The sequence below is a fragment of the Chroicocephalus ridibundus genome, chromosome 1, assembly GCF_963924245.1.
Source record: "Chroicocephalus ridibundus chromosome 1, bChrRid1.1, whole genome shotgun sequence".
Lineage (NCBI taxonomy): Eukaryota > Metazoa > Chordata > Aves > Charadriiformes > Laridae > Chroicocephalus > Chroicocephalus ridibundus.
Genome location: NC_086284.1, coordinates 26,380,809 through 26,405,080, shown reverse-complemented (window position 1 = coordinate 26,405,080; position 24,272 = coordinate 26,380,809). Strand labels below are relative to the sequence as shown.

General features: G+C 42.1%; 1 protein-coding gene across 1 annotated transcript in view; it reads left to right on the top strand.

Annotated features, from left to right (window-relative positions):
• The window catches only part of UBL3 (ubiquitin like 3), a 58,411-nt gene extending 46,509 nt beyond the window's left edge, over positions 1 to 11,902 (top strand). Inside the window, exons 2-5 of the mRNA XM_063332133.1 lie at positions 1,053 to 1,161; positions 4,850 to 4,936; positions 9,613 to 9,690; positions 10,108 to 11,902. Coding sequence (XP_063188203.1) covers positions 1,053 to 1,161; positions 4,850 to 4,936; positions 9,613 to 9,690; positions 10,108 to 10,160 — 327 coding nt within the window. The 3' untranslated portion in view covers positions 10,161 to 11,902. The remainder of the gene's footprint in view (positions 1 to 1,052; positions 1,162 to 4,849; positions 4,937 to 9,612; positions 9,691 to 10,107) is intronic.
• The last annotated feature ends 12,370 nt before the right edge of the window (positions 11,903 to 24,272 follow it).

Here is a 24,272-nt window from a genome sequence, read left to right as displayed (position 1 = left end):
AAAATGAGAGACACAGTTTTAGAGTGTGATTTGGAAAAAGGTATCTAAGCAGTTGATATGCTGAAGTCTTGCTAAAAGTTGATGCAATTTAGGTTTGTAGGCCAAAACATAAAAGCTACGAGACTCCTACTTGCCGTGGGCATTGGTAAGTGCTAGCTATCCAAACACATTTTGTGACCTTGCTAGGAGCTGCTTGAGGAGCCAAAATTTAATCTCTTTTGCATTGTAAGTAATGTCATAGTGAGTTCTTTATACAGGTTATTTTAATGCTATATGGAAAAGGAATTATATTTGGTAACTTGCGAATAGAAGAGAGGAAAATTATAGCTGAAGATGCTGATGGTTAGGTAAAGGAAATCGATGATAGAAAAACTGTGATGTGGTGTTATTACTCTGTTGCATGTGGATCTCAGACACTTTGCTGGTAGTGAAAGACAGTGGTTGAACAAAGTTTTGGGTTCAAAAGACTGTCAGAGGGATTCCAGTTCTGTGGCAGCTGGGACTGAGAGAAGATGCTGTTTGAATCCCTGATGTTTCGTAGGAGATGCAGTGAGTGAGATAAGGACTGGCAAATATCATACTGGCAGGAGTGTGCTAGGGATTTAGTGGATATTTTACGGGCTATTCAGGTGCAGATTTTCATATTTTTAGTGTTCTCTGTTCAGGTTAATTTTTCCAGTTTATATGGTTCCTCTTCATTCAATAAGATATGTTGCCAGTGTGTCTTGGCTGGAATTTTTTTTATACTCTGCTGAAAGCTTTTTTTAGAGGCACAGTTGGTCCAGTCACTACCTATCAGAACCTTCTGGTGTTTATCATCAAAAATACCAGCTGTTAGAATTTAATTTTCCCAGATTATGTGTAAACAAACAAATTTTTATTGACTTCTTTGGCCCTATTTTTGACACCATCTTAAACTGTTCTTTCAAATCACTTTGGATCAATCTTCTTCTAAAACCAATGGCAACTTTTTATAACTTTAAAAAAAAGTAATAATAATCAAAGTCTTCTCTGGATAGTTTCCTCATACTGCATTATTTTTTTTTTAACAGATAAATTTGCGCCTCATCTTGGTAAGCGGGAAAACGAAAGAGTTCCTATTTTCCCCGAATGACTCTGCTGCAGATATCGCAAAACATGTGTATGACAACTGGCCGATGGGTGAGTAGCTGTATGGCTTTGGCTTTGTAACTGGCAAGCCAGGAGCTTCCCTGTATTATCAGACTAAAGCGTTAATAAACCGATGTCTGTTCTCAGTATTCAAATTAAGTATGTTTATTATATGTCTGGGCATAGATTTATATAGAAATACAATTGCCTTCTTTTTCTCTGTTTCTTTGGTTGGGCAGTTTTTTAGATGTCTGGACTGTTTCCCATTTTATTTCTAAAATTTGCTTCCCCAAATTCTTTCTTTCCCCTTATCATTAAACTCTTTTCTTGATCAATCTTGCTTGAGGATCTGGTAAATGTGAGGACATGTTGGAGATATGAAACCTCTTATGTGAGAATAGCTAATGTAAAACATGGCATGTCACGGGAATGCATTAGTGGAATTAGTCTGAAGTCCTTATTCCTTACGGCCTTATCTTGGAAAGCATCTGTAATAATTTCCAGGAAAAAATAAAATACAAAAGAACATTTTAAGAGCCATTAAAAGACTGAGGGAAACTGAGGTTGTTTGTATGAATATATTTAGTCTTATGTAGGAACGCTAGCTTCAGAAAATGGAATTGAAAACTTAAGATGTGTATTCACATATGTGAATAGTTCCACAAAAACAAAGTGTTTCTGTTCTCCCTGACTTCGATTTCATGGGAAAATAGCCAAAACACAGACATAGTATTATATACCATGAAAGAAGATGCTTCTTTTGGTACAAGACTTCATTTGGGTTACTGTTTTGATGTTAAAAAAAGGCTACTGTTTACACAAACTAAAACATTGCAATATCTGTTTCTGTGGTGCCTTTCTCAAAGGTATGGTGGATGATAATTCATGCCAAAAAGTTAGTGGTGATAATCCACATTGTAGGCCTTAAACTGGTCTTTGAGGTCAAGAAGAACTGAGTTTCAGGGGACTTGTTTGCTGATTGTGTTGCTGGGATGCAGCATTATGTATTTAGTAAAATATGTAATAAAGAAGGAGGGGTTTAGTCCTCTGAAGTATTAGATATAGATGTAAAACACTCTCACACTGAGAAATCTGGATGCTGTAGCACCTGTTTACCTACTGTATGTATTTTAATGTGTGCCTACAACACAGTTGTCTTGACCAAATGTTCTTTGTGTACTTTTATCTGAATTAGTAAAGGCAGAATTATTTTGGGTTTTTTGTTACTCAGGTTTATTCCTCAACTTGTGGTCTCATGTTCCAGGTCTTGTGAAGAGCTTGAAGGTTGCAGATTCTGAGCTCAGAGTTGGGAATGAACCCAGACTTTAAAGTCTCTTTTTAAAGAAAAAGAAAAGTAGAACCTGATTGGGAGGACTCAGTTCAAATACCTGCTGTCCTGGGGGAGTGCTCTAAATCTTGATGAATATTTAATTGCCTGTGCAAAGAAGAGTAGTGTCAGTTTAAAAGACTGAGGAAAAATCTACTTCAGAATAGTGTATAGGTTTTCACAAACATTAGCCCACTAGCTGTTTTCAGTCTGAGAGTGCTCTTTGTCACAGGACTGAGAAATCTTGATGAGGACTAAAGTTTCCTTGAAATAGAGATGATATGAAATGATTTATTATTTTTTTAACAACCATTTTGACTTGTCATGATCTTTTGGGGGAAAAAAGTCATGAAATATCCTCAGTCACACGCTGGCAGAATTAAGGCAAACCTCTCCTCCCCTCTTTTGGCAATACAGTTGTTAATTAAATTGTTAATTAAGGGTCTCTTGACTTGTAGTGGAAAATGCCAAATTTATATTGATTTATATCATCTAGGTAGGTTACCTGTTCTCTTCCCCCTCTACCTCTCCATTTTCTTCTAAATAATATTAACTTTTTTCTTGTACAGCAATTATCTGCTGATCTTTAAAAAAAAAAAAAGTTGTAGGTAAATATTTTTTCCTTGGCTCATTTAGTCATCAGTGGAAATTAAAATTTGAAATCATGTCAGAAAGAAATGTTTCAGACTGCCAGCCAAGAAGCAAAAATTAAAAGGATGGGTAAATTGGCAGCTTAACAATCAGCAAATACCTGTGCCAGAATATAGTCTGTCTTCTTTTGGTTGCTGTTTTACGTCATTATGGCAACATAAACTGGCTGATCTTCTCTTTACAGCCATAGTATAGTGGAGTCCAGACTCTGTGAAGTAAAAAAAAATAAAAAATTCGGTATCTTCCAAAAAATTGTTTAACCTAGCAATGTGAAAATTCAGATTCTTAATGTAGCCCACTTCAGGCGCAGCAAAAAGGGCCTGTGCTTGAATTGCAAGACAATTGAATCAGATGCTGAGTGGAAATACTTGAAATTCAAATAGCTTTGGTTGCCTAATTTGATCTAATCTTATAAACTAGGCACATGGCAGCACCCGGGGATATTGCAGGTTCTGCTGTTGGTACCAGCCCTGCCTCCGCCGTGTTCTGGGGCTGCGATGGCTCCTGCTGCCCGCGTCCCTGCCTGCTTGCTTTTTTGCACCAGATGCCTCTCTGTATGCTCTCCGCAGCCGTGGCTTTTGTTTTAAATGCTTTCCCCTTCTCCCCTTTTCAGTTCTTCTCCTTTTGTGGTGCCAGTTGCTACTCGGCCGTATGTTAATTGTATGTTCCCAGTGAACAGGTTGGTTTCTGTTGCTTGTCGTCATCCCTTGCTGAATATTCATTTTGGTATATAAACACTACAAAAGCAGAAAGAGAGAACATTTGTGAACAGCTGTTACCAGATATCTGGTCAGCTAAGAAACAGAAGACATTGTATTCCCAGCGAGCCCATTTAAATTCAGCATTTTAAGGTTTTATGATATTTGTTCTGGAAGCAAAGTGCAGATTTATTTGTTGTTTGCGTTGAGACAGGGAACAGTAAAAGAGTAGGAAAAGATCGTTTAAGCTTATAAATGATTTATGACAGCTTAAGCATTATAGGAGATGCATTATAGCAAAATGCATGCAAGCTTTTCCCGAATCACTGTTTGCCACATAAAACCATCCACAGATTGTTCTTTGAGAAGTTCCTTAAAATGTATCCGTCTGTGTCTGCTCTGTGAGAACCCTCTGTTCAGGCTCTCCCCAGCCACCGTTTGGGGCTGCTCAGGTCACTGGCCCCTCTGGACATTTAGCTGGTCGGATCTGGCCATCATCGAACGCCGCCGAGCAGCCTGCGGAGCCTTTCAGTGCTCTCATCTGAGAATCCTATTTCAAATGACCCATCACATGCGCTTTCGCTGTGTGTGTGGCTACTTCCCATTGCTGGAGAATGGCTCCAGTTAGACAACTAGCTGGTGAGGAGGAGTACGGCTTGAGAATCTTCTGAATGATTCTATGATTCTATGAATGGGAAGAAATTAAGGCAATTTTAGCCAAGTGCATATTAAGCCTCAGGAAGCAACTTGCACTTCTGAAATATTTTGTATAGGACTTGTGTATGTGCTAAGTATCTCATAAAATCTGTGAAGTAAGTTAGTAATGTTTATACTCGCAGGCATAAAATTATGTGTTTCAATGCCCAATGTCAAATAGTAAATTTAAGAATAGATTTCAGGAGTGCTAGCCTTGAATTATCTTTCTGTCTCTTCAGCCGATGCTCTCTTTAGTGTTTCATGCAAGAGTCCTGCTCTTAGTTTTCTTCCTGGGTAAAGGTGAGAGATACAACAAAAGATGTGTCTATTACAGTGCACCTGTGAAAATTCTCTCGTTTCTTTTCAGATTGGGAAGAAGAGCAAGTCAGCAGTCCAAATATCTTGCGGCTTATTTATCAAGGGAGGTTTCTTCATGGCAATGTGACATTAGGAGGTATGAAAATAATTTTCATTATGCGTGTTACAGCCAGGCAAAGGAGATATTTATTTACAGTGCAGTAAATACTACTATACTGTTCAAGATAACAGTATGGCTTGCTATATACTATTTTTCCTCTGCATGGAATGACATTGTATCTCATTGTGTATTTTTGCATCTCCTTACCACTAGTTAAACTTTGGGAGGTACCACCTGCTAAGTCAAGTCTTCTCTTGCATAAAGAAACAGTAATGCTGCTTTTCTTTGTTGTCTTTCTAAATGGAATATTTTGTTGCACCTCTCTTACACTGCACTCGCAGGGTAAACTGCTTCACAAATGTCTGAAGTATTTTAAGATGTTTGATGAACTTTATAATAATTGGTTAAAAAATACTTTAAATCTTAGTGCAATGAAGGAAGACAGCCTATGAATGAGAATGAGGGGAAGCATTCTTGCTGTCCAATGCTCTCCCAGGGATACAATTGCATAGTTATGTGAAAACAAAAGTAAATGGCTTCAGTTCATATGCTAAGGAAATGCAATTCAACCGTGCCCCCTTGTGGCAAGTTGTTTTCCACAATTATATCTTTTGATGGGTATCTTAGAGATATGACTCAAATTTGTAACAATAATCTTTCCTTTTGTAGATAAAAGTTGCCAGTGTGAATATCAACTCTATCAATAACCAAGCAAATTGAGACTCTATTCTCTGTGCCAGTTTAAAAAGAAATTAATACTTCTGCGTTCTCTGTATGTTCAGGTTGTTCATGCATTTGGTACTTGAGTAGCATACAGAGAGGAGAATATAATAAAATAAAATCACCAATGAAATGTTCTTGAAGTTAAGATGAACCTGGAAAGAGTATTTCTGGACTGCTTATGGAGATCTTTCCATGAAGAAGTGACTGGGATGATATAGCCATTGATTCGCTTTCTACCATTACTGATGTCGGCTAGTGATGTACTTTTAGAATAGATTTACTCTCCATATAAATCAATTTTTAATAGTGCTATATGTACAAAAAGATCGTTGTCAATTCAGCTGGGAGAACTCTGAAATTTTTATTCACTCTTTAATTTGTTGTGTTTACCAGGGGCCAATGAGTGCATCTAGTAGCAGTTGCAGTAGTGTTGAAAGGCAAATGTTCAGTCTTGGATCATCTCTGCAATTAGAGATGCTAGTCTTACCCTACATTTTCCAGGCAAGGATAGCTAAATGGGATTTTCTTTGCCATTCATCTCTAGGTGTTTCTCTTGGCCACCAGTGCTTGTTCCCTTTAGTAACGTCTGTCTAAATCTGAAACAACTTTGAATATTTATTTAATATATTGTTTAATGAGTTGAGCTGAAAAATAATAGCTGTGTGCAGCTGACTCTCACATTTACTCGGGTCTATGGATTTTGGATTTTGGTCTATGGAACACTTACTTGGATTCATTTTAGTTTGTTCTTAATCATTCATGCATTGCAATTTAATCATCATGATTTCACCCTAAGGATCTTACACGTGTATTAGCATTTTTCAAAGATCTTTTTGTTGCTGTATTGTTTTAAGAAAAGAAAAAAATCCCTAAAACGTTGGCTTACTTCAGTACTAATGAAGTTATCTGGAGTGAGATTATACAGCTGAAAGGGGAACAACAATTCATGAGGCAGACTGAAAAGGCTGTTACTTCAGTTTGTGGTGTTCATTAGATGTAACCCTAAGCAAGCTAGTTGTCTTTAAAGGGGGGAGGGGGTGGAGTGGAGAAGGAAGGAAATTTCTTGCTATATGTAATATTTAGTTTCTTATGCTGTTATAACACCATTCTATTAAGCTTTTCTATCTGCAGCTCTCTATAACTGAGTTATAGCACTTAATGTTTTATTTGCTTTAGGTGATTAGGAAATATTGACTGGAATTTGGACCTACTGTGTACTGAAAGTCACTCTATCAACTAGTGAAACAAAAGTTTCCAAGGAGACAGTTTGGTGTTTTCTTTTTTAACAGGAGTCCATTTTTGTTCACATTTAAAAATGACATTGTAATGTTCTAGTTGTAACCTCACATGTCTACGTAGCGTCCTATGAATTTGAGACTCCTTTAAACTAGGAAGCATTAACAAATGACAAAATGATAGGGAAAAACTGGCTTCTGAGTCGAAAAGTTTATTTTAAAGAAACTGTCTCTTTTGCCAGCTTCTCTGAATGGACTGTCACTACAAGAACAGTAGAGCTAATGGCACTGGAAGTGGTAAAAAAAAAAAAAAATCATGAAAATAATAGACCCCTCTGTAAAGCTTGCTGTGCCACTCTGGCCTGCAGTGCTTGAGCCACACTGTTCTGTCTTGTCCTGCCAGTGTGAAGGGTTGGGGAGTTGGCCAGCAAGGCAGAGTCTGTTGTTCAGGTTCCAACAGGAAATTTCATCCTTCAGCTAAATATTTGGCCTGCAGTTTGCATTTGAAATAATATTAATTAGGGAGGTAATACATAATTGGCAGTTCTCTGTTTCTTCTTAGATAATGGTAATCAGCAGCGTTTTACTTCCTTATTTATCGGGGAGGGGGAAGGGAAGCCAGCCCCCCCTGTGCCATACATACACCAAAAGAGGTGGTGAAAAGTAAATTGTGACAATAGAAAGTATGGAATGAAAGTGGAATGAAACAGACGGGAAATGAATTAAATAAAAGCTTAGTGTAAGTGAGAGAAAGGGGTGGAAGATCAAAGACAAGAGCAAGAAAGGATTACTGAGCATAGGTTAGGATGCTCAGATTCTGTCATGGTTCTCCAAGCAAGAAGCTGGAAATTGCTAATAAGAAGTTGTGTGAACTATGCAAACTACTAGCTGAAATTAGTTAATTGAAATATTAGCATACTTTTACTTGATTACTGTAAATAATTAATCTCCACAGCTCACTAATCAAGTCTCTTCAAGTGCCCTGATATTATGAAAGATGTCCCTAACGTGATTAGTTTGTAATATTTTTCTCTTTCTGTAATGGCTTTTTAAGAGTTTATGTCATGAAGACAATCCTTTTCCATTGAGTTTAACAGGCTGTTAATATGCTCTTTGCAGAGTTTTCAGTTGTATCACAGAATCAAGTACCCAAAATACTTCAACCTTGTCAGACTCTAAGCTATCAATAGCTTCTGGTTGCAGGCAGTGCTTCAAGTCAGCTAAGCAACTTTCAGTTCTGACTTTCTGTAGAGATCACTAATTCCAAAGTTCAAAGAAGCTCGTGGGTCTGTGTATCCCTCCGGATGCTTACACCTGCGTTTTAATCATAACTTGCCTTTTTTCAAGCAAATAGGCAATGAATGTGATTTATTAGCAACATTATAACTAGGCTTGTATTGAATACATGTAGTAACCAAATACTAGGTTTACTTATTCCAACCCCGCATGGCAGGGGGGTTGGAACTAGATGATATTTAAGGTCCCTTGCGACCCAAACCATTCTATGATTTATTTTTTTTTTTTATTACTGAATTTTGAATCTATGCTGTAGTGATTATGATAGAGAGGCATTTTTCTCTTCAGTTACCTTCAGGTTTATTGGGCATCCATTATTCATTTATTCACCTAAAAAATGCCTTGGTGCACTGTATGCGAAAACAGAAGATGTAAATTGAATTTGAGAGGACAAATTCTGCTCTAGTCAGAATGATTTGTGTATTTAGGGTTAAATTCTTGTTACATTTATCACTAACTTTTTGCCTCTGTAAGGTGGGGGAGAGGACAAAACTTAGAGCATCTTTACTTTACACTTCTCAGAAAAGTAATCAAGAAAGATGCTTAACCTTAAGAGTTGGAGTGAGGAAACAAAACTAAAGTTATGTAAAGAACTTATAAAAATAACGCTTCCCCCCACCCCCAATAATTGGAAGAAGCCCAAGTTCAGAATATTGAATCCGTCTATGAGAATCTGCTAAAGATAATGAGCAACAGAGAATCCTTTCATTTCAAGGCGACTAGAAGTTTTGACAAATATTATGCTACAGTGCTAAAACCATAAATACAGCATTGTATTTATTGTATTTTTATTGTATTTATTAAATCAGAATGTGAAAATTATCATATTAGTTTCAGCAAGAAGCAGAGCGAATTGTGGAAAGCTGCAATTTTGTTATTTTGTGTTACTAAAGCTCACAAAGGCAGCATTGTGTGAGCTACCTTGTCTGATTGAAAATGTTTTAAATCTGGTATTTTTCACATGCAGATGATGTTAAATATTAATATTAAAAGGCAAGATGCAGACATTTTGTATTTCAGAATACCTGTATCGAAGTATGTTATAGGAAAATCTGTTTTGTAGCAGTGGCCCAGTGTTTTGATGTCTCAGGAATAACAATTTAGTGGCTGAATTAGCCACTTTTTTGCATCCTTATCAATAAGGAGTGCGTAGCATCTGAGTCTTGGCACAAATGCCTACTCCTTCTGTTACTGAAAAAAGGAAGACTAAGTTTCCTAACAGGAATATAATGTTTCTAAGAACACCATGTTTTAAGTTATTGTTACAGGGTCCCAAGACCCTGATTTGCGAAGCTTTAGCCAGAAATGCCTTTGTAGATCTATTTAGTAAGAAGTTCAAACCTAACAGTGTGAACTTTTGAACAGATGCTAATCCAATTATAGTTAGTTTCCATTGAGCGTTGTGAAGAAGGCGACTGCTGTAATGTATTTAACAAACCTCCCTTTCTCCTTTTGCAGCGTTAAAACTTCCTTTTGGCAAAACAACGGTGATGCATTTGGTGGCTAGAGAGACATTGCCAGAGCCAAACTCTCAAGGTACGCTGTGCGCTAGAGGTATTTCTTACCTAAGTGTGGGGCAAAGCTGTCAGATTGCTTACAGGCTTTTTGAGTATTTCATAGTAGAGAAAAGTCAAGTCCTGGTGGTCTTCTGTGAAGCAACTAATGGAGTGCTTTTGTACGTGTTGTTTATAAAAAAGCTAAGAAATTAACCTTCTGGTTTAGCATTTTTGTAGGACGCAGAAGTTTACTCAAACCTTAAAAGCTTTTGTGTTTATTGTTAAAAACTATTGATTTATTTTTCAGTTACGTATGCATGTGTATAATAATAATAAAAATAAATATATTTAACTTAAAATAATAAAAAACCATACTTGTATTAAGCATACTCACACACAAAGCAACCTAATTGCTTTAGAAATGGCATGTAAGCAAAACTTCCTTCTTGCTCCACAGGTCAAAGGAACCGTGAAAAAACTGGAGAAAGCAATTGCTGTGTAATCCTGTAAACCCTGTTAGCTTTACCTGCTAAGTGTGATGTAATATAGTCTTTGTCTTTCATGCTGCTGGAATAGAAGAGGCCCTACCTTGCTTCAGACACCTGTAGGAAGAGCCTGTCTGTAAATCCACGGAACTGAAATATTACACGAACACTGTCTCATTAGTCTTTTTTTTTTTTTTTTTTTTTTTTAAAGAGAAAGATCTATGAACACTTTCATTGTTTTTTGTTTAGTTTTTTAAATTCCTGCTTTTTGTTTGTTGAATAATCTTTAACAGTACATCAGTTCTTGAAGGAATTTAATCTCTGGAAAAGTTAATGTGTTGTTTTCCATAGCAGGAATAATTTTGCTACCACAAAAATTTCCATTAACCGGATCTAACCAGTCAAGCTTTCTAGATGCAATTTGCACTAAATATGGTTGACGGTATATTTCTCATCAACAATCTCTAACAATATTTGAGACACCTAGTAATAACATACAATGTAGAATGCAACACTGGAAAATAGTTTATCTATAACTAATACAAATTTCACTTCTGGCCAAATCAAAGGAAAAACTGTTAAGTCAATTCTACCTAAGTCAACCTTGGTGGCCGAACTGGCACAGAATACTAACTAAACCAAGTCTAACTATATATATTTTCACTGCAACAAACAAAAAAAACTATGTGCCTGTAATTTAAAAGCACTCTGTAGAGGGCTGATGAAACTGATTTTTTCGTTACTGCGTGCACTCTGATCTCGTTCGTTAGTTGAGTGCTTACTCAGACAGCACAAACAAGCGCAGAGAGTGCATTTCCTAGCCTTAATATGGGAGGGGTAATTTCCTGTAGTTCATAGGCTTTTATTATTGTGCATACATGTTAGAAAACATCATTTACTAATCAATTTTATGTATTTGAATATTGGCAATTTGGTGGTTTTAAGTCGTTTTCTCATCTGTACCTTAGTGTCCAGTGTCATGCTTACTCACTAGAGACTTCAAAAGAATTATTAAAGTTTAAAAAGCAAAAAGAAAAACCTCTGCCATAGTACTAGTTTTGTTTCTTTACGTAATCTGCATTTGGGTGTTAGTGCTTGCAATTGTATTAAAATCAGAAGCTGATTTTTGAAGGCATACATAATTAAAAAGGATGCCATTCTTTTGTTTCATATCAATAATTTAAATGTTGATATGCTAAAGAAATTTGCACAGCACTAAAGCATGAGCTAGTTTCATCTAAATCTGTACAAAATAAAAATAAATAAAAATTAAAAAAATATAAAAGATTTTATATTTTTTTCACTGGGGAGGAATTCTTCCTGGGTGAAATTACAAATATGTGTAGAATATATTTAATAAAAATCTTATAAAATACATAACTATAGAAGTTAAATATAGATTGGCGTGTAGTATAATAGAACAATATTCCATATAAATAGCTTTAGCCTTTAAAAAAAAAAAAGAGTCACAGGTTGACATTGTGTTCTGTACTTAAGTGTCCACAACTCTTACAGATGTCCTGTGTAATCGTTTTTTCGAATGATTGGCATCATTCAAATGTAATCAGGTTATTTTATTCATTGTTACTGCTTTGATGAAATGCTTTATATGCAGTAGATTTACAAAAATATTGTTCATACTGATCAGAATTAAATTTGTATAGAGCAGAGTTTTAAAACGAATTGTAAATAGCACTAAACATTTTCTTTCTGCAACCTGTACTGATAGACTCTTCTGTAAACTAAATAAAAGAATATTGTAGTGCATTTTGGTGGTGTTCAAAGGGTTGTAATTGGGTCTGTAACTACTTTTAATAATACTTCTTAATCTCAAAACTAAGTAAGGACTCCATTTTATTTATGTTTAAAAAGAGGGGGGAGAGGGGCAAGCAAAACCTGCTGAAAACCGCTCAACACCTTAAACACCTCAGTAACACAGGCTCAGATGGGAAATGGCTATGACAGTAAAAATTAAAGAAAAAAAAAGAAACAGATGGAGACAGGGCATGTTTTGTTAGTTAAACAAGTCTTTCAGATGCATTGATTTTGCGAAAAGAATGTTTGAACTGTAATCTCCGTTTGAAAAGGTAGCGAGGTACTTCATACAGTATAAATACATGAAAATCCAGTAGCTTCTAGTCAAAATATTTGGTGAGCTTGAATAGCAAAGTATGTGGAGTTCCCTTTTGTTGAGATGAGTAAGATGCATATATGTGCATGTCCAAGCAAATCCTTGAATGCTGGTTGGCATTTAAAGCGTGAGTTTGCCAAAATAACTCCCGCGGAAAGCGGGTAGAACCACTGCCTTAATTTTCTTGCAAATTGTCAGAGTTCCGCCCATCGCGGAGCAGTTCTGTTGTGGTTTGAGGCTGGTGGAAAACTGTGGGGGAGAACTGCTAAAAGATTTGTGCTTTTTTTCCCTTGGATGCTTTGTATTGTGGACTGTGTATTTGCCAAAACAAAAGCCGTAGCTCTTAATTCCAGATTCCTCAGTCTTGCTAAAGTTCACGCGTATGCTTCTCTTCTACCCTGATTGGAGTCAAGAGGATACTTGCTGCCCATAAAGATTAAAGCTACGTCTTTTGCAGGGTCAGGCTGTTGGACGGTCTGATAATACGTTGAAGAGTTTGACATTTGATTTTCACTGTTAGATGGAAATGATATTTTCCCTATGGATGAGTGAATAGATGTCACGAAGGAAGAGGAGGAGAGGATGAGTTTGGAGCCCTTCATATTCTGAAATACCATGAAGGCACCGCGTCTGTCCCCCAAACCGTTGTGCGTGCTACCAATCATGAATTAATATTCACACGTGTGAGAAATGATATCTGGTAGCAATGAAAGTACTCTGTAACTTCTCTTCTCTTAAATGATAGCAAAAATCCGACTGTTGAGACAGCCCTAGGGATTCACTCAGCTGCTGGAGGAGGAAAGTGTGGCCACTAAATGTTAAAGGCTTTGCCAAGGTGCTGCAGTGATATTTATCCAGTGGTGATTGCTGCAGCCTCTGAATACCTTTCCTTAGTACACTGCATTTACAATAGGGGAACGGGGATTTAATTTAAAAGAGAAATACGTGGTGCTCTGAAAAAGCTCCCTTCCTCTCCTATAGGTAAGAAGGAAAACAGCCGTTTCTGGGCTGGCCAAAAGTCGGGAGTTTCTGCTGCTGCTCTTCGGCAATGTAAAACTTGTGTATTTTGGGGTTCTGTGTGTGCCTCTGATGAGATCCATTATACAAATCTTACTTCAAGAAGCAAGTAGGAAGATGGATATACTTCTCCATCTAAGACTCTCTAGATTTATGCCAGTTAAATGGGTAAGCTTACGCAGAATTTGGGTAATACATCCTGTGGAAACTGGCATTTAGACCATTAATAGCAGTTGCACCATTGAAGTTGATGGGAATTCTGTGCATAAATCAGAGGGAACGCCAAGATCTGTTAAGTTTTTTAAGAGAGTTCCTACTCCCTTCACTTCTTCTGAAGTACTTAAGTTCTTCCTAGATATTCTGTCTTGGCCATAACTTGTCAGTATCAAGCTTATTTTCAGAGCATATTAAAAGGCCTTTATTATTTGAGAGGCTGACAGTAATAGATGGTTCATGATAGTAAGTTTTTAAAAAATCCTCATAAGGGACGTACTTGTCTTTTGTGCCACATGTACATGCCTGTGAAGAGGTTTACAAGGTAATAGCTCGTTTGCTTACCAATTCATTATACTAGACTGAAAAATTACAAAAACCTCTTTATGCTCTGTGTTTTTCCAACAGTTATGATTAACTTCTGCTTTTTTTTTTTTTTATTAAATTGATAAGGGTTTTTTAATCTGGAAAAGGAATGAGCAGTGAAATAGCAAATGGTGAAGGTTATTAAAGTCAAGATCACAAAAAAAATAAGGGAAGTTTAATGGTATCTTATCCAGCTCATGGAATGGATCACAGTGACAAATGAAGTTCTGCTTTGAATGTGAACGCCGGCGTAGTTAGAGAAAGCAAAATAAATACTTGCACAGCTCTGAGTTTTAAAATTACCTGGATCAGTGCGGGACTGAGTTCTGGGCAAACGCTTTGTATTGCAAGTTCCTCAGGGTTTGGAAAATGACAACAAAAATAATGAGACGGCAGAAATATTATGGAGAGATTGAAGAGAATGAGAGGTTAAAATAGCTGCAGTTATGACTAACACAGAGAAAATGGATGGAGAACTTCTATTTTTGTCTTGTAGCTTTATTGGCCCAGTTTTTACATTTGCCTTTAAAGCAGAGGTGACAAATTCAAATCCGATGGAAACGTTGTTCATCAAATCAATGGCACTCACTTCCACCAGAAGCAAGTCAAGGAGAAAAGCTGAGCAAGATTTAAGAGGAAAATGGATCGTTGGATCCATGAAAATTGATAGAATTTCCAGAATTACCGTAACTAGTGATGCCAAACTCTTTCTCAACAAGGTAGTAATTTTTTGTCCTTCAGATATTACGTTACCTCTCAATGAAAAGCCCAACTCTTAGGGGGAAAAGTACTTCTGGCACGTTACCACCTCCATTACGTCCAAGCAACTGCAGAACAGGAGCCCCAGCCTGCGCAGGACGAGCGTGTTGTGTACCCTGGTAGGAGTTTATCTGTACAAACCTGCTGCTGTACCAGAAGGACTTTTGGTCAGAGTTGAGGTGATGTTTGTGCTTTCCCAGAGCAGGCTTGGAGGAATGACAACTGCGTCCTGGGCTGCATCACAAGAAGCATGGCCAGCGGGTCCAGGGAGGTGATTCTGCCCCTCACCTCTGCTCTGGTGAGACCCCACCTGGAGTACTGTGTCCAGATCTGGAGTCCTCAGCACAGGAAAGACACGGAGCTGTTGAAGCGAGTTCAGAGGAGGGCCACAAAAATGATCAGGGGGCTGGAGCACCTCTGCTGTGAGGACAGGCTGAGAGAGTTGGGGCTGTTCAGCCTGGAGAAGAGAAGGCTCCAGAGAGACCTTATAGCCCCTTCCAGTACCTAAAGGGGGCCTGCAGGAAAGATGGGGAGGGACTCTTTATCAGGGAGTGTAATTATAGGACGAGGGGTAATGGTTTTAAACTGAAAGAGGGGAGATTTAGATTAAATATTAGGAAGAAATCCTTTACTGTGATGGTGATGAGGCACTGGAACAGGTTGCCCAGGGAAGCTGTGGATGCCCCATCCCTGGAAGTGTTCAAGGCCAGGCTGGATGGGGCTTTGAGCAGCCTGGTCTAGTGGGAGGTGTCCCTGCCCATGGCAGGGGGTTGGAACTGGATGGTGTTTAAGGTCCCTTCCAATGCGAACCACTCAATGAATCAGTCACTGTGTTCAGCTGGTGGAGAATGTGAAGTGCAGGCAGTTCCTCAGGGCGGGAGTTAATGCCTCTTGAGTGGTGCATGATGGAAGCACCCTGCTTTTATCAATTCAGAGGACGCTGAATTTACAGGTAGTAAATGTTTTGACTCTTCTACCAGAAAATGCTCCTTTTTTTTTTTTTATTGAGGCAGGGTAATGGGATGAAACAGAACAATTTTCTTTTTGTGCTGTCTTTTATCTGTTCTTTGAACTGAAGATCAGCAAGAAATAATGGGAGAAGTTTTAGATGCCTACCGTAGGATCAACCGTTAAATGCCTGGTCAAAATTCCCCTAGCGGCAGCTACCCATGGCACGAAGAGCAGCTGTGAGAAGAGGGGACACCACTGACCACAGTGTGGCAACTCCAGTTGCCGGGGTGATGTGGCCAAGGTTGTGCAGGAGGGGCAGAAGGGGGTGATACTTGGTCGCTTGATGAGGCTTTCAGTTGTTGCCTGGCAAAAAAGGGCTTGGGATCTTGCAGCAGTCGTTGGGAGCCAGAATAACAGAGTGGAACTACCTGTAAAGGTTATATTTAAAAAAAAAAATATATATCAAACCAAATCCATGGTACTGGCAGTCAACTGCGCTGGATGGTTGATTCTGTGCTTCCAGACTAAGACAGGAAAATACGCATGGGTGTCTCTGTTACCTGTGCTGGCTAAATTAAAGAAAGATTGAGTTCCAGTTCATTAATTTCTGCAACTCACCCCGAACAAGGATCGTTAATCCCCGGCGCTGCCAAAGTGCCGGCTGTGCCGCCGCAGGCAGGGAAGCTGGCAGGGAGCTCGCACCCCGCAGCCTCGCCGAGGGAAACCTCAGCGCCGCGACTGCGCACCCCCGTGCAAGACGAAAAGCTCGTAGGGCTTAAGTGGGATGAAATGTCAACCTGGCAAGTCAGCAAGTGAACTCCACCAAATCCACGCGACTCTACCAGAGCTGAGTTTTCTGTCTTTCAGCGCAGTAAATTCAGTGGCTGTTCTACTGGAAAGCAAATACGCAAGAGTCTTCTCTTGCACTTTTGAGTTAATTAAGTGATGTCAGCCAAATCGTTTGGTTCCTGGTCACCCTGATTGCCAGCATCGCAGGGAAAGGCCTTCTCTCAGCAAACAGATAAGAAGGCAGACTCAGACTCTATTTCTCTTGTCCTCTGAGAAATCACCATCTCTGGCTTCATCACCAAAGTCTTCAAGGGTCTCATTGTTCTCATTTTTCTCCCAGCCTGGTATTTGTGGCTGCACATGGCAGTGATCACCACCGAACATCTGCTCTACTGAGCTGGGTCCACGGCAAAGACTGGAAAAAGACGTCACCGATGTGGATCCAGTGTGTCTGCAGCAGCCTCTGCTGAGCTGCGGACAGGACTCCTCCATGGCTGTGATCCCTGCAGCAGGGAGGCCGGAACCTCTGGGCTGCTTTTCCAGGTCTAATCCTGTCCTGGTTTGAGCGACACAGGACTAATTTCTCTTCTAATGCTTGGGAAAACCACACTTTTCTTTAGAAGACTCTAGTGTCTAAATTTGTGAAAATATTTACTTTATAGCCAGCTATGGTATGCGGGTTTCGAGGTCTCAGTGTTTTCGGGCTCGCCAGGTGCGGGGATGAGGAGGAGCGAGAGCCGGGCACTTGACCCGGGCTGGCCAACAGGGTTATTTCATACCATGAACGTCACGTTCAATATAAATTAGAAAGTTTGCTGAGGAGTTCTCTCTCTCCCTTGATGGCTGCGATCCTGAGAACTCCTCTCCCCGGTGCCGGAGCCCTGAGCCCTTCCCTTCCTCCTGGAGCCGCAGCGCTGGCAGTGTCCCACATTTGCTGTCCCCTGCCGGGAGTGCACAGCTTCCTGCTGATGGAACGGGCTGAGGATAATCCTTGTGTATTTTATACTGGTATTGGGATCAATATTGGGTCTTTAGTATTATTAATGTTAATTATCTAGTCTTATTCTATTAAACCTGTTTATACTTCAACCCTCAGCTTTCTTTATTTTTTCACAATTCCCTTTCCTGGGTGGGGAGGGGTCATCGGGTGATAGAATAATTGCCTAAATGACAATAAATTGTTGTGGGTTCCTCAAACCACAACAAATCAAAAGAGGAGATGTGGGTCAGGAGTACCCTTAGCTCTGCCCCTGCTGCCGAGGTGAGCACCACGCTAGCATGGGGCTGACCCTGAGAGTGTGGGGAGATGGTCTGGGACCTGGCCGTGTTCCTCCTCGGCTGCTGGAGCTCCTTGTCACAGCGGGGCAGGGCTCCAGCACCCCGAGCTGCCCTGGGAGGGACTTGCCTGGGGGCTGCACAGCTGCCAACACGATTTTACCATCTCCAGGATTGCGATGATGAGAATAATCTTCAGCTGGCTGTTGGGAGGCTGGAACTGCAGGGCGCTCAGGGCGACCCAGCCCTGTCCTTGGAGAGCCGCCGGGCAAGTGCAGTCAGTGCAGATCACTTCTGCCAGCTTCCCGTGGCTGCACAACCGCTCGTCTTTGCTTCCAGCCCCAGTCTCAGAAGATGACCTTGATGACGGCGATGCTGCATGGCTCAGCCTCTCTACCAAGGAGCAGCCACACCGCGTTCCCCTTGTCCCCAAGACCAGCACTCGCGCCTGAGCCGGTACCTCCTCCAGGGCAAAATGCTCCTGTGAGCTTCCTGCAGGCGGTGGGACTTGGGCTTCCAGAAGGTCTTGCCATGAACCAGAAGACGGTGGCTTTTATTTGCCTTGTTGGCTCCATGGCTACTGCCAGCCGGCAAAGGCATCAGCCTCCCCTCGGGCTTTGTCCAGGTGGGGACTGGAAGGGCGGTGGGGGTGACACGGGCTGTTTCACTCTTCAAAGACGTAGTTTCTTCTACCTGCTGGTTGAAAGCTATGAGGAGGCTTTTGTTCATGTTAAATACCGTGTGCGCACGTCTGTGCCTGGATCTTTTAATCAGCTGAAAATTAATGGTTAAGCTCTAGAGACTGCGGCCAGGCGCTGAGATGCCTCTCGTTACTTCTGGAAATTAAGGCAGCTGGAAGGTGCGGTGACTTGCTGCCCGCGCCCTGCCTTTGGGCGGTGTGCGGCCGTGCTCCCCGCGCGCGTGGGAGGCCGCGGCTGCGCAAGGCTTGCGGGCACACCTTCATGGGCTGCCTGAGGAAACCTCGTCCTAAAGACGCTGGGTCGGGGCGGGGGTGTCTGAATCTGTAACTCCCCTTTGATCCTGCAAAGAACTTTCCCCCCGTTTCCTGGAAAGGGGAACCGGTGTGCAGAAGTTAATCCACTCCATTTTTTTTTTTTTTTTCAGATAACAGCTCTGCTGGAAATAGTTGCCTGGAAGGCAGGCACAGGTATTCCCCTCTGCTCCAAGAGGGATTAGCTGGCCAACAGAAAGCCAACGTGGAGCTTCCTTGCTTCCTCCTCAGGGCGAAATGTGGCTGCTGCCAGGGAAAACCTGACGTGTTTTTCTGATCCCTGCAGGCTAATTACAAAACCTGGAGAGACTCCTCTCCTTTCTCAGGTGGAAAAACGGAGGCAAAAATAATTTCCATGTTAGTAGGTCATCGCAAACAGAAGAGTTTGGAGGTAATGAAGCTTCTGAGAGCACAACATAATTGGCACCTAATGCAGAGCTCACCTTTTCAGCTGCTGATAGGTATTTAAATGTGAGCGGTTCAGTTCCTGCACCTCTGGGACGAGAGAGGGGGAGGGAGAGAAGATGACCTTCGTTGAGGGCCCACAGACGTAATGGAGTCTCGTAGCTATGAGCACTCCCTGACTCTCCAGACCTTTCCTTGAGGAAAGCCCGTGGGATTTGCAAAATCAGGGGCTGAAGCTTATTTATTGTCTGCTGGGTGAGAGGATGATGAGATTTGACAGCCCCCCCAGCGCCCCCGGCCCCGTGTGGGGCAGCGTGGGGCGGCCCCAGCCGCGCTGGCACCGGCGTGGGCAGGAAGGGGAAAGGGGCTCAGAGTCTACGCGGCGGAGACGTCTGTGGCCGCTTTAAATTAGAGGTGTATGAACCCCTAATCGCACGGGGTTTTCATGTCGAAAGGGTATTCAGACAAAACTAAAACGAAGCGTTTGTGGAACGATGCAAAGATGATCTCTTCAGCCCCCCTGAAGCAGAGTTGGAGTGAGAGATGCCGGTTTCCAAGGCGGGAGGTGGCACCGTTAATGGAGGGGGAGGCAAAAGGGCTGAATGCGATTCGGCTGGAGAAGAAATTAGGGTATGGCAGCGTCTGGGCATCAGCGTCAGCAACGAAAGGCCGGTTGTAAATAACGCTGCTCCCGGCACTTTGGGATTTTGCAGAGTGTCATATTGAGGCTGTATTGATTCCTGGATACCTGTGCTGAGTTTCGACATCTGATAGCCCTTCACAACTGCAGCTCTTGAGCTTATTTCTTTACAGGAGCACAATTTCTATGTGCGAAAAGAGCTTTGTGTTAAGAAGCGCTCCAAGGGGGGAGAGCTGGTTTTATTAGGAGATGCCGAAGCGGCTGGTGTGGGGGGCAGAGGCCGCGGCTTTTTATCCAACGTTCTAGCCAGGTCCTGAGGAGGTGCTCACAGCACCTGCGGATCAGGACTTTCCCTCCTGTACCTGCTGCCATTCCTGCATCGGGATGTTTGTGCTTACTGTCGTTTTCTTAAATGTGAAAATAAGGTCTCACCAAACGATAAATGCCAAAGCAGGCACTTTTAGTCAGCTTTACAGTACTGTAAAAGTAGCTTGGCTTTTTGTCCTAGTTTTGGCACGAAAACAGTATTTTTCTACTGAAAACCAGAAAAAAAGAAGATGCTGTATATTACACTGAAGACGCAGAAGCACGTAATAGATGCTATTAGTCATTTTCTAACTGAAAATCCAGCCACAAAATCAGTTTGAACCTGATTCAACAAAAATTTTCTTTTTCCTGTGTGATGTCCCTTCTTTACACCTCTTTCAAGTACTGACTTCGCTTTATCACCAAGAAAAATCACCTTCCTGCGCAGCACAAACCCTTGGCAATGTGGCACCATCGATCCTGCCCTGCCTGTAAGAGGAGCTGTATCTTCTCCTCTGTGGCTACTCCATCACTGCTCCCTCTGGAGCTGCCAGACCAAGCACGGAGAGAGGCAGGAGAGGTGACCCCCATCGACTCCTTTCCATCTGGATCAGACCCTGGATGAGGCTGCCAGGTTTTCAGGTGCTATCAGGAAACTGTGAATGGGCGGTTCTCTGAACTTCTTTAGGAAGACCCAACAATGATTTTCCCCGTTTTGTATCTCTGCGTGGATCCCGTACCACTGGTCTGTGGTTTTGAGGGCTTTGAGCTTTGAGGGCTTTGACCAGGGCTTTGAGCAGCCTGGTCTAGTGGGAGGTGTCCCTGCCCAGGGCAGGGGGTTGGAACTGGATGATCTTTAAGTTCCCTTCCAACCCGAACCATTCTGTGATTCTATGATTTAGATACTCTTTTTTTATGTAGGAAACACTGAATTTGGTTAGCCAGGCTGCAGCAGCAGGAATCAATCTTCTCTCCTCGTATGAGGTAGGCATCTTTTAGGATGCAGTTGTGTGCAGAGTAATAGCTGCTAGCTCTAATGAAGTCATTACTAGGGCATCCCAGGAAAGGTTCAGAGAAAATAGCAGCGAACTGCGTCCCGCAAGTCACGCGGGGAGGGAGGAAATGAGCCCGCTGTACTCTGAGCCGGTATCTAAAATGCTTTAGATTACAGTTGGGAAGGTGGGCTGATGTGCGGGTACGTTGCGTGATGACTGAGTTTGGGCTGGTGTAAATGAACATTTTGGAATGCCAGGGGCCAAAGCGGAGGGCTGTCGTCTGCTCTCACCAGCTGCCATCTCACGGCATCACTCTTAGTTTCCGCTTCCAGCGCAGCTTCTCTTCTGGGCCTTTTGGCATTTGGGTTATGCCAAGCTGCAGGACAACATTCACCAGCGATGAGAACGGGGAAAGAGAGATCGTCCTGCCAGCATGTGGATACAAGTCTAAGCTGATACAATATCCCTGTTGGGAAAAGGGCAGATGGGAAAGCAGGTTGCACTGATTTTGCCCTGTTTAGCTTCACTCCAACACTCCTGTGTTGGTCCCTCGGTGCTTTTTTTGCATCTGCCTTAAAAGCTGAGGACCCACCTTACATAAATACATGAACCATCATGGGTTACACGATGCTGTTGTGCAAACTGGGCTGTTAAATCTGTCAAACCTAACTGGCCTGATGAACCGTGTGAGAGCTACGGCTGCCTGCTGGGTTCTGCTCAGCCCTCCTCAGCCCAGACACCCCTGGGATTTACCAGCAAACTGGAAATTGCTGTACAATTTCCTTTCTTTCCTTTCAAAGGCTACAAGTCGTGACGGGGCTGCCTTGGTTGGGAGCCATCCGGCAGTTGCGTGTTGTCTCTGAGCAGGCATGTGCTCTGCTCCGAATGTTTTGGAAATCAGGGAGGCTGATTGTCATTCATGTGAAGGACCAGATGTGCCACGAGGGAGGTTTCGGCGTTAGCAGATGTGCAATTTGCATGTGGATGGAGCCTTTCAGCGCTTTTGTGCTGACAGTGATGCAAAGGGCTCCCAGCCCACTGAATCTAGAGGACATTTGTGTCGTTCAAATCAAAATGATCCCTATTAATGGATGGGGGGTGGAGGGATGGAGCGTCCTGACTGAGCACCACACAAGGGCAGCAACTGCAAAAGGGCTGATCAAGGACCCTTTTGGAGTCTCCTCCAGAAGAAATTGCATGAAATGGCCTACAGAGTGCTGGAGACCCAGTGTCAACACAACTGTTTTACAAACTTTAATTAGCTGAAACTTCATTTTGTCAAGCTATCCTTGTTGCAGGAAATGATAATGCACTAATAGAAGTAGCCAGCACAAGGATATTGATTTTTAGGAGGATGCTGATAAATGAGGAGCAGAGGAAGCAGACTTGGCTGGTCTCCAAGGATTGCCAATAGATAGGAGTAGCAAAAAGAAAAAGGTAATGAGAAAAGTGGCCCCATCTGATTCCCACAGTAGCTCATGGAATGTTTTCTGTTGACTCCAGTCTTTTTGGGTTTTTTTGCACTTGGCTCATACCAAACCTGGTGAGAGCTCTGCCAAAAGACTTTGTCCCTCTTCTGAATTCCAGATATCTCAGTCCTTTTTCAGACCAGAGTCAAGTTCCTCTGGGATGGGGATTCCTCTGGATGTCTGAGTGAGTCCAGAGCCAGGCTGGGTGAATCTTCCCCTTTCATGGTTTTCCTTTGAGGACCTCCTGCAAGGTGCCAGAGGGGGACAGTGGTCCTTCTCTTGGTGGCTTGTTCTTTTGCTCATGGGACTAATGCAGCCACAGAGGGATCTGGGGACAGGTTTATCTGTCTAGGTGACTATGGTACCACTTCACCAGTGGTGCTGTTATGCTTTATTTAAAAAAAAAACAAAACAAAACAAAAAACAAAAAACAAACCTCCTAAAGCTTTTTCATGTCCAATGTCTTCAAAAGCAAGCTATTGATCTCAGGAAGACCATTGTTAGCGCGCTTCTAAATAATTACGGAAAACGTTTGTGAAGAGGAGAGAAGGAGTTAGTAGTGCCAGCCATTCAAATCTACGCCTTGATTTCCATCACCACATGCAGTCACGCACATGGTCGTCCTTCTTGGAAAGTCCATTGATATTTGCTTTGAAAAATACTCCCTTTAATAGAGACGAGCTTTGCAAATATACCATCATCTTCTTACTCTATTGTTGTTAGGACTGAAGAGCACAAGGTAAGAGGTTTGGAAGTGTTGCCACCATGCTCACCTGAGTGTAACATCATGAGTCTGTAAGTACAGTTTAGTGATGACAACTGTGCTGATCTTTGAAAGGTCATGGAGATTGTGTGAAGTTCCTAAAATTGGGAGAAAAGCAAGTGTTGCACCCATCTCAGTGGGAAAAAAGCCCGAACAGCCAAAAGTAAGATCTGGAAACTACAGCGTGGTCACATCTTTCTTTGGTCCCTGTGAAAATCATGGAGTGACCTCTCCTACATATTCTTGTATCCAAATTAGGACATTACGGTCTGTATGGGTGGGCAACCAGACAGGTACAGTAAAAACCCGGTTGGGTGATCAGGTTCACAGGGTAGAGGTTGATGGGTTGTGCTCTACCTGGAGCCCAAGAAGTGAGAAGTGGGTTACCATGAGTCTATTGTGGGACCTGCTCTGTTCAACATCTTTATCAAGGACCTGGAGGAGGCAGCAGAGTGCATTTGTCAAGTCTGCAGGTGACACTGAACTGAGGGGACCCAACAATATGCTGCCATTCAGAGAGAACTAGGCAGCCTGGAGGAAGGGGTCAGCAGGAACCTCATGAAATTCAATGACGCAGACCAGGGGACTATCTGGCTGGGGGCAGCCAGGCTGAAAATGCCCTTTTACCATGTAACTGAACGTACACTGTGAGGGGGGCCAGGCCTCAAAGTGGGTTGTCCAGGGAGTCTGTCCCGTTTCTTTGTCCTCAGAAGTTTTCAGGACCCGTCTGGACCCTGAGTAACCCGGCCAGATCTCACAGCTGACCTTGCTCTGAGCAGCAGGTCGGACTAGAGACCTCCTGAGATCCTTTCCGGCCTGAAGTATCCTGTGGTCCCAAGGTCAACGAAATGCTGAAGCATTGTCAGAGCTACAGACGGTAGCTTGGTGCGTTACTTGCCCTCTCACGCAGGCAGCAGCCCCAGCCTCGCTTGGTACATAGCTGTTTCTGACAATGGCAAAAACCCCAGAGATAATTCCATTAAAAATTGTCCCACTGTGGGCAGTGATATCAAATGATGCTGCTGACTGCTAGGTCCAAAAGCTAT